The following is a 20087-nucleotide window of genomic DNA, read 5'->3' on the forward strand; positions in this document are numbered from 1 at the left end:
TTAGATTTTCGAAATTTAGTAGATAAACTAGAACAAGCCGAAATCACAATGAAACTCGAAGAAACAGAAAAATCTAAAACTACAATATGTTAATCGAATTGAAACAAGCACTACACATATAAATAACATACAGGAATCAGATACAGACTTATTTGAAAAAATCACTGAAATACTGAATATCTATGAAAAACCTCCAACTTTTAAAGGCAAACCATCCTTCAAAAAATGGTGTAATTATTGCCGACGATACGGACACAGTATCTCCGAATGTAGACAAAAACAACAAGACAATCAGAATAAACCTCAAAAGCATAAAGAACCAAATAAATCGTTCTATCAATACATGAAAAAAGATCAAAGCCTACCGAACAAAAATATATATAGTAATAACAGTTCAGGAAAACCACTTCCGAACAACACCAATAACACAAGGCATCAATCACCATATAACTCAAGTTATAGAGGAAGATCACCAGAACGAAGAAATACACGAAATTCTTCACAAAATACTTATAACCGATCGAATAGTCAAAATAACCAAAATAACTAATTCAAGATCAAATTCCAATGCAACACAATTTGTTTCTGGATCCAGTTCCCAATCAAATCTAAGGAAAAGACACTATTCCAATAATCAATCACGAAACTCATCATACAACAGAAATAGAAACTATTCACAGAATAGAAATAGAAGTTATTCGAACAATCAAAATCAGAATTACTCGAACAATCGATCAAGAAATAATTCATATAATAGATCAAACTATCACAGATCAAATAATAATTATCAAAACAGATCACGAAACAATTCACAAAATCGAAATTCAAGTTACAATAATCGATATAGAAATTATTCCCAGTCACCACATAGGAATAATAACCGCTACCCTGACTCTAGACATCGATACAGAAGTAGTACACCAAAACATCAAAGACACATTAATCAAGTGCAAACAAATGAAGAAACAACTTCAGACCCTCCAGGTATAGATAACACAGAAAATCACGAAATACAACTGAATCATATACATTGTGAATCATCAGATACAGAGAGTGATACAGAAAATACTATCTCAGTAAATATGATAACAGTAGAAAACGACTATGAAATTGTCATATATGAACAACCTTTTACATCACATATATATGAAAATCAATTGGAACTCCTTCACAATTACTATATTGGACCCACCGATACTACACAAACTACACAAGAAGTAAACGAAATAAACACGGTAATTAAACCCGATAAAAAAAGTGAAAAACAATGCTCAAACACAAATCATATTTATCAAAATATACAGAAAGAACAACCCAAAGAAAAAATTTGGACAATACCATTTCTATTGGAAAGCCCAAGAAACAAAGAATTTCAACCACCAGATCTTGAAATTGATTTTTTAATTGATTCAGGAGCAGAATCAAATATAATTATTATCCCCACATGGAATGAAATCAAAAAATTACATCCAAAATTAACGCCTCTTGAAACCTCCAGTAAACTAGCAACAGCACAAAGATCAACATTAGTAAATTATGGAAAAATCCAATTATTCCTTCTCCCCACGAGAACAATGGAACAAAACAAAATTTTAAACAGACCGTTTAAACAAACATTTCATATAACAGATATTAAGCACAATATCAACATCTGAAATAGTAAAATACTAATCAAAGATAAGTACACATAAACAAAAAATACAGCTCTAACATTTTTCACAGATTAAACAAACAACCACCATTCTTCTCAAAATTTCATCCCATTTATAATCAACAACGGAAACACCTGAAATCATTATCAGGAAATATATATAATTTTTCAATAAAACAAGTTCACCAGTATGATAAAAGTCAAAATAAACAACAACTTTTTATGTCAGATTTTGAATTTAAACCTATTCACAAATTTTTCAAAATCACGATCTCATCTATTAAATATTTGAAAAAAACACGAATTCCGACATCATTTCGTTACACGTGTATAACAATACACCATATCAAGTAACATTACCCTTAGGACTTCTAGGAAATTGTAAAACAAACGCTACAATCTCACCCATACATGAAGTAGCCTACCGCGTTAATAATATACTCCAATTATTAGATATTTGCCAATCAACAATTCTTGACGAAGAATTATCCATAAATAACATAGTAAGTAATGAAAAGAGAAACACAGATTACTTCACAAAAACACCATACTTTAAACCAACATTCAATATAACAAATTACACAAAAGAACGACAAAAATTTTTAACAATGTTTAATTTTGAACATTCACAAATTACACAAATCGAATTTGATAAATTAGCAAAGCAACTGTTAAAATATTCAACAGTCTACGCAACATCAAAATTTGACGTTGGAAAAATCAGGTCATCGCTACATCTCCCGTTAAAACCCGACGCAGTTTTGAAAAAACAAAGAGCCAAAAAAGTACCAATTCACTTACACGACAAAGTAAATAGATTACTTGACATTCTAGAATAATACAAAATTATTTCACCAGTAAATAAGGAAGAACAACCACAAGGTAACACTTTTATCAACCCTGTTATCATTCTAGCAAAAGGCGAATCACTAAAAATAGTTTTAGACGCCAGATATCTCAATTCACTAATTGATGAATCAAAATGCAATTGGCCTATTGAACCAAAACAAGTTATCTTAACAAAGATAAATGGAAAATACTTTACAACCGCAAATATGAATAGTGCATACAATCAAATGCCACTAGATGAACAATCACGACGTTTAACACAATTTGTTGTTGGAAATCAACAATATGAATTGAATCCCTTATTCTATGGAATATCCATAGGACCAGCAGCTTTTTCAGCTTTTATGAGTAAAAATTTTAGACCACTAACACTCAAGAAAAACGCAATCACCTATTTAGACGATGTTTTTATGCAATCACAAACTAAAGAAGAAATGTTTACACTATCATAAAATACTTCAGAACGAAAATCTGAAGGCCGCTCCCGATAAATCACACTTCTTTCCAACACGAGTTAATTTTTTAGGACATAATATTGAACGAAACACTATCACCCCATTAAAATCACGCATAGATGCTCTTCAAAAACTTCAGCCACCAACAAACAAAAAGATAATCCAAGAATTCCTTGGAATGTTAAATTTCTTAAGCAAATACGTTCATAAAATGCAATTATACTTAAGAACCTTCTATAATATCCTCAGACAACAAAATAACTTTGAATGGACCACTGAACATCAAACACGATTTGAAGAAATTAAAAAACTTTTAACTGAACAAATTTCAAACACAATTCCAGACCCAAACAACCATTCAATGCAATGTGCGATGCTTCAAATTTTGGCATCGGCGCAGCATTACTACAATCACACAGTAGTACAAATAAAATGAACCTTATATCAGCAAATTCTCGATTATTCACTCAAGCAGAGCTACGACTCTCAACTCTATTGAGAAAATGTACAGCTATTATTTATACATTTACAGAATATGAATTTCTGATACTTGGATCAAAACACCCAACAGTTCTATTCAAAGATCACAAACCAATTGTTTTTCTCTTTACACAAAAGTCGAATCCAAATCATAGAGGTTATAGATTTCAACTAATTCTAATGAAATTTCCAAATTACATATAGTTTGGACAGCAGGAAAAAACCTTGCATTACCAGATACACTAAGTAGAAATACGCCCCCGAACTACTCACACGAAAAACTACAGTTGAAATACCACAAAATATTAAATTTTATCTCGCAAAAGATGAAACATCACCCCGATTAGAATGCAAATACGCAGTAAAAACTGATATTGATCAATCACAGATAAATAACCTACAAAATTTTCCACTCTACCTAGATTGCCAGAATATTCACTATGAAGTTGATTTACTAGGCACATCAACTTTTAAACCAATTCCATACTCACAATGGATAAAAAATAACACTCAACAAAAAAAAATAAAACACCACCCACATAAAAACGATCTTTTTCCATTAATTGAAAAAGAAAATCTAACTGATAAAATAAATTTATCAAGACAACAAACAAATGATTCAAAATACACAATAAATCAAGTTTTTGACCTCAATGACCCACTTGACACAATTCCCCTATCAAAACTGGAAATTGAAAATATTTTCCCCCCAACAGATAAAGATACTGTTGAACTCTTAAAACAATATCCAAACCTCGATCCAGTAAAAAAACAATTAAAATCATGGCACAAATACAAAACTAAGCCCGTAAAAGCAGATACCACAATTTTAGGAAACAAAACACTCCTCCGATTTTTCCGAAGATTTAATAACACAGCAATTAATGAAAATACAGATCTTTTAGAATATCAATTAAATGATTCTAAAGTTCCTTGTCTTCCTTTAAGTCTGATATTAATAGCTTTAACATCTCACATACACAAAATACTAAAGGACACTCCGGATCAGAGAAAACATACTCAAACTTTACACAAAATTTTTATTTCCCAAATGCACCAATTTGGATAAAAGTATTACGCAATGATTGTATAGTATGTCAACTAAATAAACCTTATCCAAATCAAAAAGAAATAGCACAAAAACAAGATTTTAAAGGACAAAGTTTATATTTTAACCATCGCATTTCGTTTGATACAAAAGGACCCATTTCACCATCCTCAGAAGGAAACTCCTACATTATGGTAATTGTTGACACGTTTACACATTATGTAGCACTCAAGCCGGTACCACATTGTAATGCTTATTATGCTTACACGACACTTTATGAACACTGGATAGCTAAATTCGGATTACCCGAAATCTTAGTTACAGACAACGGTACAGAATTCATAAATAATGAAGTCATCACACTATGCCACTTATATAACATCAAACATAAACCACGTACATCTCATGCACCTTGGGCAAACGGTTTAGTCGAAGGTATGAACCGTTCATTACAAGAATATCACAGATGTATCATACATGGAACTGATACCAAATACACAGAATGGTCAGCAGATGTAAAATTATTTCCCTTAGCATATAATTCACAAATCACGACAACTCTAGGAATGTCACCATACGAAATGGTTTTTAATCAAAAACCGCGTAAACCAATTATGTTTACAGCAAATTCTCATAAAAATGCACAAGGTTATTGCCAACCAAATAAAGATTCAATTTGTTATAACCTATTTTTACACAAACATGATGAAAATCATTTTCATCACCCACAAATTCTTAAATTAGCCTCCGGCACACACACTGAATGGATTTTAAATAGAGATAAAAAACACAATGAAATTTACCAAAAAATAACAAAAAAAATTGTTACAAAGGCAAAATATTAACGACCAAATTAATTCACGTTTTACACCAGCCACAGACTTAAAAATTGGAACATTTGTCTTAATACCTAACTTAAATACACAAAAAGGAATTTCTAGAAAAATACAACCCCTTCGAAAAGGACCATAACAAATAATTGCCAAACCCACTGAGGTAACATATAAACTAACCGATTCAAATCAAAAAGAAATTGTTCAACATCGAAACAATCTATTGTCCTACTACCCAAAAGAGTACGCACTACGCGAATTAACTCAATTATATTCTTTCACAGGTTTAAAAGTTATTCAAAATCATCCACATACAGAAAAAGAAGTAGATGAACAACACAACATTCATCATGACAAACAAAATACAAAACCAACTACAATAAAAACCAATACAAAAACACCAGATCAAAAAATACCTCAAAAAGAAAGAAAAAAAAGGAAAATGATAGAGAAAATTACAGGTTACTCTCACCTCTCAATTACTCTCAACTCTAATGAGAAAATGTACAGCTATTATTTATACATTTACAGAATATGAATTTCTGATACTTGGATCAAAACACCCAACAGTTCTATTCGCAGATCACAAACCAATTATTTTTCTCTTTACACAAAAGTCGAATCCAAATCATAGAAATTATAGATTTCAACTAATTCTAATGAAATTTCCAAACTTACATATAGTTTGTACAGCAGGAAAAAACCTTGCATTACCAGATACATTAAGTAGAAATACGCCCCCGAACTACTCACACGAAAAACTACAGTTGAAATACCACAAAATATTAAATTTTATCTCGCAAAAGATGAAACATCACCCCGATTAGAATGCAAATACGCAGTAAAAACTGATATTTATCAATCACAGATAAATAACCTACAACATTTTCCACTCTACCTAGATTGCCAGAATATTCACTATGAAGTTGACTTACTATGCACATCAACCTTTAAACCAATTCCATACTCACAATGGATAAAAAATAACACTCAACAAAAAAGAATAAAACACCACCCACATAAAAAAGATCTTTTTCCATTAATTGAAAAAGAAAATCTAACTGATAAAATAAATTTATCAGGACCACAAACAAATGATTCAAAATACACAATAAATCAAGTTTTTGACCTCCATGACCCACTTGACACAATTCCCCTATCAAAACTGGAAATTGAAAATATTTTTCCCCCCAACAGATAAAATTACTGTTGAACTCTTAAAACAATATCAAAACCTCGATCCAGGAATAAGACAATTAAAATCATGGCACAAGTACAGAACTAAGCCCGTAAAAGCAGATACCACAATTTTAGGAAACAAAACACTCCTCCGATATTTCCGAAGATTTAATAACACAGCAATTAATGAAAATGCAGATCTTTTAGAATATCAATTAAATGATTCTAAAGTTCCCTGTCTTCCTTTAAGTATGATATTAATAGCTTTAACATCTCACATACACAAAATACTAAAGGACACTCCGGATCAGAGAAAACATACTCAAACTTTACACAAAATTTTTATTTCCCAAATGCACCAATTTGGATAAAAGTATTATGCAATGATTGTATATTATGTCAACTAAATAAACCTTATCCAAATCAAAAAGAAATAGCACAAAAACAAGATTTTAAAGGACAAAGTTTATATTTTAACCATCGCATTTCATTTGATACAAAAGGACCCATTTCACCACCATCCTCAGAAGGAAACTCCTACATTATGGTAATTGTTGACACATTTACACATTATGTAGCACTCAAGCCGGTACCACATTGTAATGCTTATTATGCTTACACGACACTTTATGAACACTGGATAGCTAAATTCGGATTACCCGAAATCTTAGTTACAGACAACGGTACAGAATTCATAAATAAAGAAATCATCACACTATGCCACTTATATAACATCAAACATAAACCACGTACATCTCATGCACCTTGGGCAAACGTTTTAGTCGAAGGTATGAACCGTTCACTACAAGAATATCACAGATGTATCATAAATGGAAATGATACAAAATACACCGAATGGTCAGCAGATGTAAAATTATTTTCCTTAGCATATAATTCACAAATCACGACAACTCTAGGAATGTCACCATACGAAATGGTTTTTAATCAAAAACCGCGTAAACCAATTATGTTCACAGCAAATTCTCATAAAAATGCACAAGGTTATTGCCAACCAAATAAAGATTCAATTTGTTATAACCTACTTTTACACAAACATGATGAAGATCATTTTCATCACCCACAAATTCTTAAATTAGCCTCCGGCACACACACTGAATGGATTTTAAATTGAGATAAAAACACAATGAAATTTACCAAAAAATAACAAAAAAATTGTTACAAAGGCAAAATATTAACGACCAAATTAATTCACGTTTTACACCAGCCACAGACTTAAAAATTGGAACATTTGTCTTAATACCTAACTTAAATACACAAAAAGGAATTTCTAAAAAATTACAACCCCTTCGAAAAGGACCATACAAAATAATTGCCAAACCCACTGAGGTAACATATAAACTAACCGATTCAAATCAAAAAGAAATTGTTCAACATCGAAACAATCTATTGCCCTACTACCCAAAAGAGTACGCACTACGCGAATTAACTCAATTATATTCTTTCACAGGTTTAAAAGTTATTCAAAATCATCCACATACAGAAAAAGAAATAGATGAACAACACAACATTCATCATGACAAACAAAATACAAAACCAACTACAATAAAAACCAATACAAAAACACCAGATCAAAAAATACCTCAAAAAGAAAAAAAAATAGGAAAATGATAGAAAAAATTCTACCACAAGAACAAGTAGAAAAGTCAGAACATAGAGAATCATCACGACTTAGAAATCAACCACGTAAAAACTACAAAACATTCATCCCACATTCTAAAATATTAAAGAAAGTTGAATTTCAAAAACAACTTTAATTATAAAATTAATAATCCTTATACCTCTGGATCATATTGAATTTTCATTTTTCAAAATAAAATGCTGACAAAACACGCATTTTAGTTCAGATTCAGCCAATAGGATTCATTCAATCCGTCACCTTCTATTTCTCTAACACCAACCTATTAGCCGAAAGATATTGAACTCCAGGCATATCTATAACTAAAACTTTACAACTTACAGGTCAAAAATAAGCAACTTGCTGAAACTTGACAACTAAAATAAACACCACCATAATATTACAACCCTCACCTATCTAATAACGCAAAGATCAACAATATTTTCCCAACTCAGACCTCAAAAACCCTCCAACCAAAAATAATAAATTAGCCTAAAGTAAAAAAGAACCATATTAATTTAGCCTAAAGTACAAAAATCTCAAAAATACGCCAGATCATCTCACAAATATAAATAAAGCAAAGAAGACCTCTCAAACACCATAAAATTAGCCCCCAACAACTTTTCACAAAACTCAACCCACTTGTCAAAAAATCAATAAATAACTCGACCACATTTGAATCTCGCCTCAAACAACAAAAATTATTCGACAAAGAAATCATTGCTTAAATGCTCTTCTCTCAGTCAGTCAATATCTTTAAAAATACCATTTTCAACATTTTCATAAACTTTTTCATAATATTTAAACTTTTATTCATATTTCTATTTGATACCTTTGAAGCTTTTATAATAATTTTAATCATTTTTTGCAACAATTTTCTAATTTTCTACTTCCTATTTGAAATATATCTCCAACTTTCCCAAATCATTGACCATATCCACAGGTACGATAACCCAAAGTTTATTTTGATGATATGAACAATTTTTAGTAGAACAGATATTTTTTTACTATTTGTAATTTTTTATAACATTTTTATCATCCCTAATATTGAATGTGCAAATGTATAAAAAAGGCAATAATCACATTCGCTTTAGCAACAATCCTTTTAATTCTTTTCATTGAAGAATACTACAATAAACATAAATTTTTCCAATAGAAAAAATCAACCAGAATACTTTGCTAACCAACAATCACAGAATCAGTCTTCACCGACATCATCCCAAGAAAACCCGACAATACCTACAACTACCCAAAACCCCCAAACATCCACACGAATTTCTTTCCAAGATAACCCATACACTTTTGAAGAACGACACGCTCGCTTATCTGAACCATTAGAACCAGTTCAGCGACAGGCACCCCTAAGTGAACCAACATATAACTTGTACCCAACATTACCACAAGAATTAAGTAGAATAAGAAACATTAGTCAAAACCAAAACACAGTTGAAATAAGTAGACAAATTACATATCCACGACGAAATAGAAATTTTCAAACACCCCGAGTTCATTTTGACATACCCCAATCACCAAACACCAATTACTCCAGAAAACCCAAATAGTACATTACCAGAAACTCCCCCACTCCTTTCACAACGTAGCACCTCAAGTATACCCTCAGATTACTTAGGTTCAACACCGACATCTGAACAAATACGTGAAATTCCCTTTAACCCCCCCCCCCCCAGTCTCACAGCACGACTACCATATTGGACAACGCACTCATTTACACAAGGTGAACCAAACTTAGTAAACGACCCAATAGATATTTCTACGGATACAACAACATCATCATCACTACCAGAAACATTATCGCTACCATCAACACCATCATTAAGCCAGATTTCAACGACACCTTTCCCTTTAAGTTTTCCAAATAACCTCGACGCTAGATATCGAGAACAATCATCAACAAATGTCCCTTTAAGATTAGATTATAATAAATTCACAGCACCCCCACAATAGTTTGGACCACATCAAGAAAGTAACCGACTCCACAGTTGGGCACTCAATAGACTACATTATAGACAAGATATCCACGAAGACATTCGTGAACATAACATCCAAATACTCCAACAAAATAGTCTCCAATTAAAATTCGAAATCACGATTAAACTAAATAATATTGTTCAACATCCTTACCCATTAAACCCACCCAATATAACAGCTCAATCGCTACCACCACCATTTATAACAACTGAGGTGATATATAAGTACGACAGATATACCAAAAACACAATTGGGTACATCACATTTTATAACCCATACTCAGGATTATCATACACATGTATATTCTAAAATTATTAATATTTCAACACGTCTTTTTTCTATATTTTCCGACCAGATCACAAATCCTTCTCCTCGCACAGGACCCCAAGATTTATTAGTAACACACTACGATTGTGAAGAAAACGAACAAAAAACACTACACAAATATGCTATATATCAAGTATCACAATGCGAAACAGAACCACAAGCTATAGAAACTACAAATGTAATAGCGACACTGTATTCAAAAGCCCGAGCAATAACAGTCTCAGGATATAAATTTACAGCAACATTTTCCGAAAAGAAAGTACATTGTTCACAAGTTTCAAACGGAAATAAAAACCGACTTGATCACGAATCATTCTATCAAAGTAATATAGAACGACTTCCACATCTAAATCCCGATGATTGTAAAAACGAACTACTCAGACTGAACATCACAAGAAAAAAAACACGGACAAAAAAACAGTAAATTTTTAAGTCTGTGCCGATTCTGTACATCAAGCAGAACTTGAAAGATATCAAGGACAGATAAAACTAGATGAAAAATATCCATACAACGGCGCACACGGAAGATTAACTTATGACATACATGATAAACACTGGATACCACACATTGGAATAAATGACCCCTCAAACTGCAAAGCAGACACAAAAAACAAAGGATATCAAGGAATAATGTTTTTCGATTGGAAGATACAACTCGAAAAAGTACAACTCACACGAGATTTATCAGACAACACAATAATCTATCAAGGAATTAGATTACCTTGCAAAAATGATCAAGGTTATTGTGACCCTACAACACAGACACAAGCAACAATTGTTTGGTTTCCCGAAGATACATGCACAACATTTCAAGTAGCGAAAATACACGCTCGAATGATGAAATTTCACGAATAATATTTTATAGAATCAATTCCGTACAAACAGGTAAATCCATCCCGAAAACAAAGCACTGATTTTAGAAATATCCGTAATATAGAAAATAAATTAACACGTTTCCAAATCTATCAAGAAACAGAAATTGCATGCAAATACAGAAACCCCTTTTACAAAACACAATATTCTGAAATACTAGTTGAATACGAAAAAGGTTTCGACATGACCACTGGAAAAATAAAATTTGACCCCTATGCCACGGGTCACCCTCTAAACGAAGGAACATCATACCTACCAGTTAATTTTTAATAAAGCACAGGTCAACCTGGTGGAAAACTAAAGCCACAGGACAGTAGAAGCACACGTTTACAAGAACTATCACTAATGAATAACACCTATTTTGGTAATAACCACTATGATATTCACTTAGATATGAAGTTAGACTACACAATTAGCCGAGTTTTTCAAGAAATGTCACTTTCCGAATTAGAAACACTTCACCAATTATGCGAATTAGAAGGGACACAAATCCTACAATCACTCGCACTAGCAGTATTGAAAATACCCTATGCAGGATACTTATTGTCCGGAAACAGATCAAATTTTCTTGACTACGAAGGAAATATTTTCTGGTTTCATACTTGTACCAAAAAAGTATCACCACTCTATGTTTTTGAAGATAAACGTTGTTATAAGAGAATCCCTATATTCTATAAAAATAAAGTACATTTTGTTGACACACTTTCAAGACGAACATATTTTTGGGATACCGCAGTCCCATGTGGATCAGAAAATAGCCACAATGTAGTACAATTGAATCCTGATGAAGATAAATACTATCTCCTTACTCCATACCCTACGTTAATGCAATCACTCAAAAAATTTTCACCCGAAAGCATCAGAGCTATTGCTCGTAACCCAAATATTGATTTACAATCAATTGGAATATATTCTAAATCAGATATCCAACACCACATTAGAACACAACAATTCCAAGAATTATTAACACAAATGGACACTATACAAAGACAGTCAATTGATCAAAGTTTGAGAAAACTTGCCGAAACCGCAGGATTTGCAGATATTTATACACAAGATTATAGCGGATATTTTAAAGACATTAAAGATTATATATATCTAAACGGTGAAAAATACAGACCACAAGGTGTTTCACCTATAAATGATTTCAGTTTTGTTACCCTTAAAAATGAAATTCTAGATTTTCTAGGATGGCCCTATTACATTTTAGAAAAATTAACTATCTTATACGCAATGTTTAACTTTATAGGATTTCTTTTCTCACTCTTAAAAGGAATTTATAACACATGCGCTATACACACACAAGTAAATAGACAAGCAAGTGTAGCACGCATACTGTTTGCAAGCTTTTTTGGAATTTTTTCATCATCAATAAACAAAATACTCCTAGACGCACAAATAAAAGAATATAACACAAAAATAGCGACAAGACAGAACACTTACGACGAAGAACATAATAATATAGAAGTAACACCTACCGCACCACAGTTGCCACCTCTACCACAAAACCATCCATTATCATTAGTTCCCCGTAATTTTCGAAACCTAGCAATAACAAATAACCCAAACTTTAGACCTAATACAACACAAAGACACATCATTCACAAGATGACAATACATACGAACAAATTATAGAACAACCCCATACCACCACTTTTCAGTCTCAAAATAATCTTTTTTTTAGCCCACGATGAGCCGAAAACTTGGATCCCTACACCGCTTAAATTCCCACCCAGCCAACCTCCAAACTCCAATCCCAATACTCCCACTTTTTGCTTTCCCACCACCCGATTTTCCAGTTAATAATATATCATCAAGCACGAATTCGGATACTAACTCAGATTTTTCAGTTTTATACTCTATCTCACAACTTAATAACCCTAATATAAAAAACCCTGACGAATTTGCAGATTCCGAACCATCTCCATCAAATAATTTTCAGACCAACTCCTCAGTTTTTTCAAAACCCCCTTTTCAACCAATCCCGACAAATAATTCACTCCCATCCGTTTCCACTCCTTCTTATGCTTCGCAAGTGACCCCAACCTATTCCCCACTTCATTCAGACCGATCATATAATAATTCTCCAGATACCCCCAAATTTCCCAGGAACTAGATAATTTTATTACCCTACAACAACAGTTTATACACCCTAACACCCTCACAATACATCAACTTTCATCCACAATAGAATCCTCAAACCCATCTACTCCTACACGCTCCTCAGCTTACACTGCATCATTAGCACAATCATCCACATCCACCGAAACACATAGTAGCACTAACCGAGCTTATCGCACTTTTAAAAGAAAATTCCCGAATCATCCATTCCCGACCAAACCAGGAACAGCCTGCGAATACATTAATCACCCACAACACACCAACACGAAAGATTTTCTAGCAATCACCTTGCCCTCATTTCCACAAAATACATTAAATACACCTAACGACACTAATGACACACGAAGTTTCGTAAATGAACTTGTTTTAATGCCCACACTTCATTGGACAGCTTATTATAATTTTACTAACCCCCATTGCCTGCCACTATCTAGTACTCATGACGACATAGAAAAGAACAAAAATATGTTATATAGACTCACCGCAACACTAACACCTAGACAATTTACTTATGTAGCATATAAAAAATTAATAAAACATTCACTGCACCACGAGCTAACGAATTTACAATAGAATATTACGACCATAATATCATCCGAACTAATCAAGACCAATTTTTAAATGAAGATCGCTTCGCTAACCCACAACTAACAGAAAAATTCTTCATCAAAACATCATACGTATTCACACTTAATATTTTTGAGAGAAAATATGATCACATCATTTCTGAAGCACTAAATAATATTCAAGCTTACGAAAGTTTTAAAGACAAATTTCAGTTATTTTCACTAACCTTTCACTTCATTGCACCACATGAACGCGACTTGCACTGTTCACACGACATTATGTTCCGCACTAAGCAGACTCATACATATACAGACTATCGCTTCATACAAAATCATTTTGATTTACATACTCCATCAAGACAACCACACCATCGTTTTCAGTTTCTTAACTCAAAGTATACTTCACCATTTTTTCTTAATTTCACCTATTGCATCAAGGATACTAACCTCCACGGCATCCTCCGCAATTATGACCCAGTAACACAAATGTATATATTTTGTCCAATCACGAAGACCTTTAGCGCCGAAGAATCCAGACCCTTCCTTATCCCACATGAATTTATCCAGCCTATAGAAATCCCAAAATTAGAATTTATTCACAATACTAAATATAATCACAAAATATTTAACCTCATTCAAAACACACCTTATGAATTTGCAGTAGGCACCGAAGAACTAAACACCATCAAGGCACTTCAATTGCTTTGGCCACTGCTACAAACTAAAAACATCATACGCATGCTAGCCAAATTACTAACAACATCAGACATGATACACGACATCTTCCCCCACGGCTTTTTCCCAGATGATAAACAGGTAAGTATAATTTAAAATACTCTTCACTAATAAAGTTAAAATTAGTACTAACCATTTCTATCAATGTTTGATTTATATTTCTAGTCTTCACACCACGATCATCTACAAAACAGAAAAGAAAAATAAAAATACAAACTTGTTAAAAATTTTCTAAAATTTAATAATATCTTGCACTAAAAAATGAAATAAAATTCATACCAAATGTAGTAAATTAATCGTTAATTTTTTCCCCATGAAGCAGTAAAATTCAATACGATGAAAATTTATAACTTAAAATTTCCCCCAAATGCAGTAAAATTAAAATTCTATGTAATAAATTAATAAAATGAAAATGCAGTACTAACCTTTTGATATTTTCATTCACTCGCACAGGAATTCTATCGAAACTCGCACAGCTGGCCCACGAAGAATTGTTTAAATAATGATTTTAGGTTTCAAGTTCTCACACTCAACAATTCTAACACACGATAACAAGTTTCAAACTTTCCTTTAACCCGGTTGGAAAGGAATTATATACTAAACCAAACTAACCAACGCAGCTTACTAAACACCACAAATCATAAAATAACAGCATGACTAAGAAAAGAAAACCAACGGTACCCAAACCGGATTAATCCAGTTTAAAACTGGATAATTTATTCTTTTGAAGACTATTATAAAGTCTAAAAAAGAAATAATAAAACACAAAAAGTCGCAAGACAAACCCATACCAAAAACAATTTGATTTTTGAAAAAAGGACACAACCAAAGTAACATAAAAAAGACCAACATAAACCCAACTTAAAACGTTATCACATAACAGGACCTCTCAAAGAAACAGCACGAAATCATACTCCCACTCCTGGCCTAACCCACCAGAGAGGACGTCCTGAGCATGCTCTATAGCCGGCCTAACCCACCGCGCTACGTCCACGCTTTGTGACCACACATCTATTTTTAATAAGAGGTACTCAAGGGTGAGTAACTCTTCAAAATAACCGAACTAAAACAAAACGCTTTTGTGAAAACAACTAACTAAATTCATGATTAAAAAACCGAACTAATATGACTTTATAAAATGTAAATCATACTTTGCAGTATATAGATCAACACACAACAACAAAGACGAACATCTAAAGACTAGACGATCCCATCACACTCGAACAAAGAATGGCTAATCACAACCGATATGCCTTCCACAATCACAACTCAAAGGATTTAGAGTACGACTTGACTTCGCAGAAAAGGACTTCATTGAACTAGACCAATGACCACCTCGATGCTCAAGTATACGTACAGACCCGAATTACAAGGCATCACTTCCAAACACGATCTTGACGCCATTCCCAGACGAGGCTGCACACAAAACAAGTTCTCTACAGAATACAAGAAAACCCGTCATAGCAAATCATTTTGAAATCAGATTGATTTCATTGGGGATCACAGTCGTTGTCACAAGACGACGCAACGATTGTATGTCCCTAACTCCAGCGTCCTGGAACTTCCTTAACAAGAGGAACCGGACAACAGTGATGATGTTCGCCAAATACCAACGTTCATCATCCATCCTTTGAATTGCAGAAAGATAATTCTAAAAAACTCTGTAAAACCCGGATGGGTGGAACCTGATTTAAATTACATTTTATAATTGGATAAATTAAATGTTTTACCACTGTAATTTATTTAATATTAACCAATCATAATCCATCTAACTAACAACCCACTTATTTGTAAGAGCTGAAATTACTTGTAATTTCAGCATCAGAGAGATTTGAATTTAACTTAGAAATTAGTTGCCTCTCCGAGAGAACTTCAGCAGCCGCAATAAACCAGTATACCCTAGATCTATTGAGCCTAGCAGAGACTAGTTAAACACCCTGAGACTAGTAAGTATAAGAGTAAGATTAGGATCGGTATTAGACTAAGAAGTTGCACGAATCTATCCGGCCGAAAATACGATAGCGTGACGAGCAGACGGTGTACCCTATCCGAAATTACTCTATGAGTTAACCACTTCGGTTATAACTCATCGGTTCCGAATATGAAATTTTTAAAGAAGTGAATGATCTCCATGCTAAATAAAGTGATTACCGGGGTTGCTTGATCACTCGGTTCAAGAAAGTTCCACAATTTTTGCTTAAGTTGGAAACGACCTTTTTATGCTCCAGATCAACATAGTTAGACACAGGGAGCTGGAAGTAATGATGAAGTCAGTCAGGGGCTGTAGGGTTGCATGCCTGTTTTTATTTTTAGCAGCCGTGTTAGCTAGCAATGCATGTCAACTCAATGAAAAAAGCTCATAATTTCAAAAAAATAATAATTAAGTTTTATTGTTTGTTCTTAGAAAATTTTGCTCTAGGTCTCACATTTCCCACACTTCATTTTGATTTTCTTTCAAATCGGATTACCAGAACAATTTTGAAAAACACTTTTATTTTTAATCAAAAATTTTTATTACTGACAATTTTGAGGTCAGTCAGAGCAGAATATTGAATATATTATAATAAATCAATTTCCTTACGTCACGCCATGATGTTTGTCAGTAATAAAAGACTTTTTGTTCAGAAACTTTCAATCCTGAAAGTTTCGAGGTCAGTCAGAGCAGAACATTGAATTTATGATTATTAATCATTTTTGATACGACGTGCCGTTTTAAATCGGATGTCATAATGCTATATAAAATGACTTTTGTCTTTTGATCAAAGATTTTTCTACTGAAAATTCTTTAGAGCAGAACATTGAATCTATTATGATTAATCATTTTTGATACGACAGGCTATTTTCAATTGGATGTCCTAATGCTATATAAAATGACTTTTGTCTTTTGATGAAAGATTTTTTTCTGACAATTTTGAGATCATTCAGAGCAGAACATTGAAGTCATTTTGATTAATCAATTTTGATACGACGTGATCAAAGACTTTTTTACTGACAGTTTTGAGATCATTCAGAGCAGAACATTGAAATCATTTTGATCAAACACTTTTGATACGACGTGCCATTTTAAATCGGATGTCCTAATGCTATATAAAATGACCTATGAGATCATTCAGAGCAGAACATTGAATTTATTATGATTAATCATTTTTGACACGACAGGCCATTTTAAATTGGATGTCCTAATGCTATATAAAATGAATTTTGTCTTTTGATCAAAGATTTTCTTACTGACAACTTTGAGATCATTCAGAGCAGATCATTGAATATAATAAGATTAATTAGTTTTGATATGTCGCGCCATTTTAAATCGGATATTTCATTTTGATCAAAAATTTTCATTACTTTCAATTTTAAAGAATTTCAGAGCAGCACCTTGAATCTATTATGAATAATAATTTTCCACATGTCGCGCGATAATTGGTTCCTGTGTAGCCATATGTTCAGTCACAAAAAATGACGCTACAAGTTGCAAGTATCTATGGTGGCCTGGCAATTCTTACCACCACTTATAAAATCAAGGAAATTTTGTTTATTCCAACTTATCCGTAATAAAAATGTTGCGTCATTTACGGAAAACGTGGAAATTTTGACGTATTGTATAAATACACCTGAAAAATGTGTAATTAAAAAAAGTATAGATTTTTGTATGGGACAACCCGACTGCTCGTATCCCGGTGAAACTCTGAATGTTCAGACTGCCGTATTAGTTCTTAGAAGCAGTGTTCGTTTTGTAACAATTGATGAATTTTTTTTAAAAAAGGTTTTTTTTATTTATAACTTTTTAAAAATCAAACCATATAAAGTATAAAAGGACAGATTCACTCCTAGTAACAGCAATTATGGCAAATAGCCTGGTCAACCATTTTTGAACGATTCCTGAGACGGATTAAATCTTCGCTTGTTTCGCGCGTTAAGCGTCCCAAAATGGTCAAAATGGCAATCTTTGAGCCCCCTAATTTTTATAAGAAATGATCACAGGTGGAATATCTTTTTAAATATGAACTCAAGACAACAATACTTTTCAAATCATATGAAAACGTTCTTTAAAAACGGCTAGTTAAAAATCGAAATATGTCGAAAAAAAACACCCGAGCACAAATATTTTGTCACTTTCTTCGAAAGAAGGAACAACAATATTTTGTTCGATAAGTGATTATAGATTTATGTCAACCCAAGTCGCAAGGAATTATATAACAACGAACAAGAGGAATTGATTTTTACCATATTTATTCAAGGGATATTATCGAATAGTTGTCCGACATATTCGTAGAATAGTGTAATTAACAAAAGCATCAGAACCGAAGGGGTCTGATTTTTTGAGTTTCCTCGATGAAATAGCCAGCAGCAAAAAGTTTCTGGAAAAATTTAAACCGTCTACCTACAATGTTGTGCAGACACGTGAACTGCTGTATAACGTTTAAGAGCTAAGTGTTGAATACGGCTGATCGTATTAAGTCAAAGCCCTGAATGTTCTGATTCGCTAGACAAAAATTGATGAAATTTTCGAAAAAACCAAAAGTTTTTTATTCATTTTTCATTTTTTTAAATGTGAAAACCATTCCCCATACGCTATCTAAAGTACAAAGTTATTTAGTTTTCATATACACCCATGATACTTTTAGGCTGATAAAAAGAATATTTGTCAAAATTAGCCGAAATTGGTCTGAAAAAACCACACCGCGCACAGTTATTCCGTCACTTTCTTCGAAAGTAGGAACAATAGAAAAAGGAAAAAATATTGGCTCAGCCTTTTATCTGTTGTGTAACTATTAACATGCTGAGTTTGAAGAGCAAAATCCTTGATTGGTGGTTGGGTGGCTTACTCCTTATTTTTTTGGAAATAGTTTTGGAAGCTTCCATAACAAAAAGGCTTTAAAATTGAATATTAGGTAGCGTTTAAGTAATGAATGAGTCATGATAGAGAATCGGAAAAAAACACACCTCTTCTCACCTCGAGTAAGATGCAAAATTTTGATATTGTTGATTTCGAGAATCGATAACTAGACAACGGTAACAAAATTCCTATGTAATTATAATACAAACATTTTTAATGCGTGTTTTTATGATTAAATTGTTCTTTTAATCATAATTTTTTGCAGGTTTCATTTGAATTTTTATCAAGTCATTTCAGTTTCTCATCCAGTTTCATCCAGTTGTTGGTTGATGGGTTCTTTCTGATTTAATATAAAAAACATTAAAGTAATTTTTCTCCAGATGAACCTACGCAACCAGAAACAACCGAAAGCAGTCGACCTGCACGGAGGAGACACTCGGCTGCTTCCTTGGCCGATAATGCCAGAGACCACATTGAGCCAGGCATTTCCTGGCTACATCTCCCTCCCCGA

At 32.9% G+C, this 20087-nt stretch overlaps 1 protein-coding gene across 1 annotated transcript in view; it reads left to right on the forward strand.

The window, feature by feature from the left end:
* The window catches only part of LOC134847868 (uncharacterized), a gene marked incomplete at its 3' end in the record, with an annotated part of 32012 nt that extends 11925 nt beyond the window's left edge, over positions 1 to 20087 (forward strand). Inside the window, 1 exon segment of the mRNA XM_063865121.1 lies at positions 19957 to 20087. Within this exon segment, the coding sequence (XP_063721191.1) occupies positions 19957 to 20087 (131 nt within the window).

This window comes from Symsagittifera roscoffensis, chromosome 6 (assembly GCF_963678635.1).
Source record: "Symsagittifera roscoffensis chromosome 6, txSymRosc1.1, whole genome shotgun sequence".
NCBI lineage: Eukaryota > Metazoa > Xenacoelomorpha > Acoela > Convolutidae > Symsagittifera > Symsagittifera roscoffensis.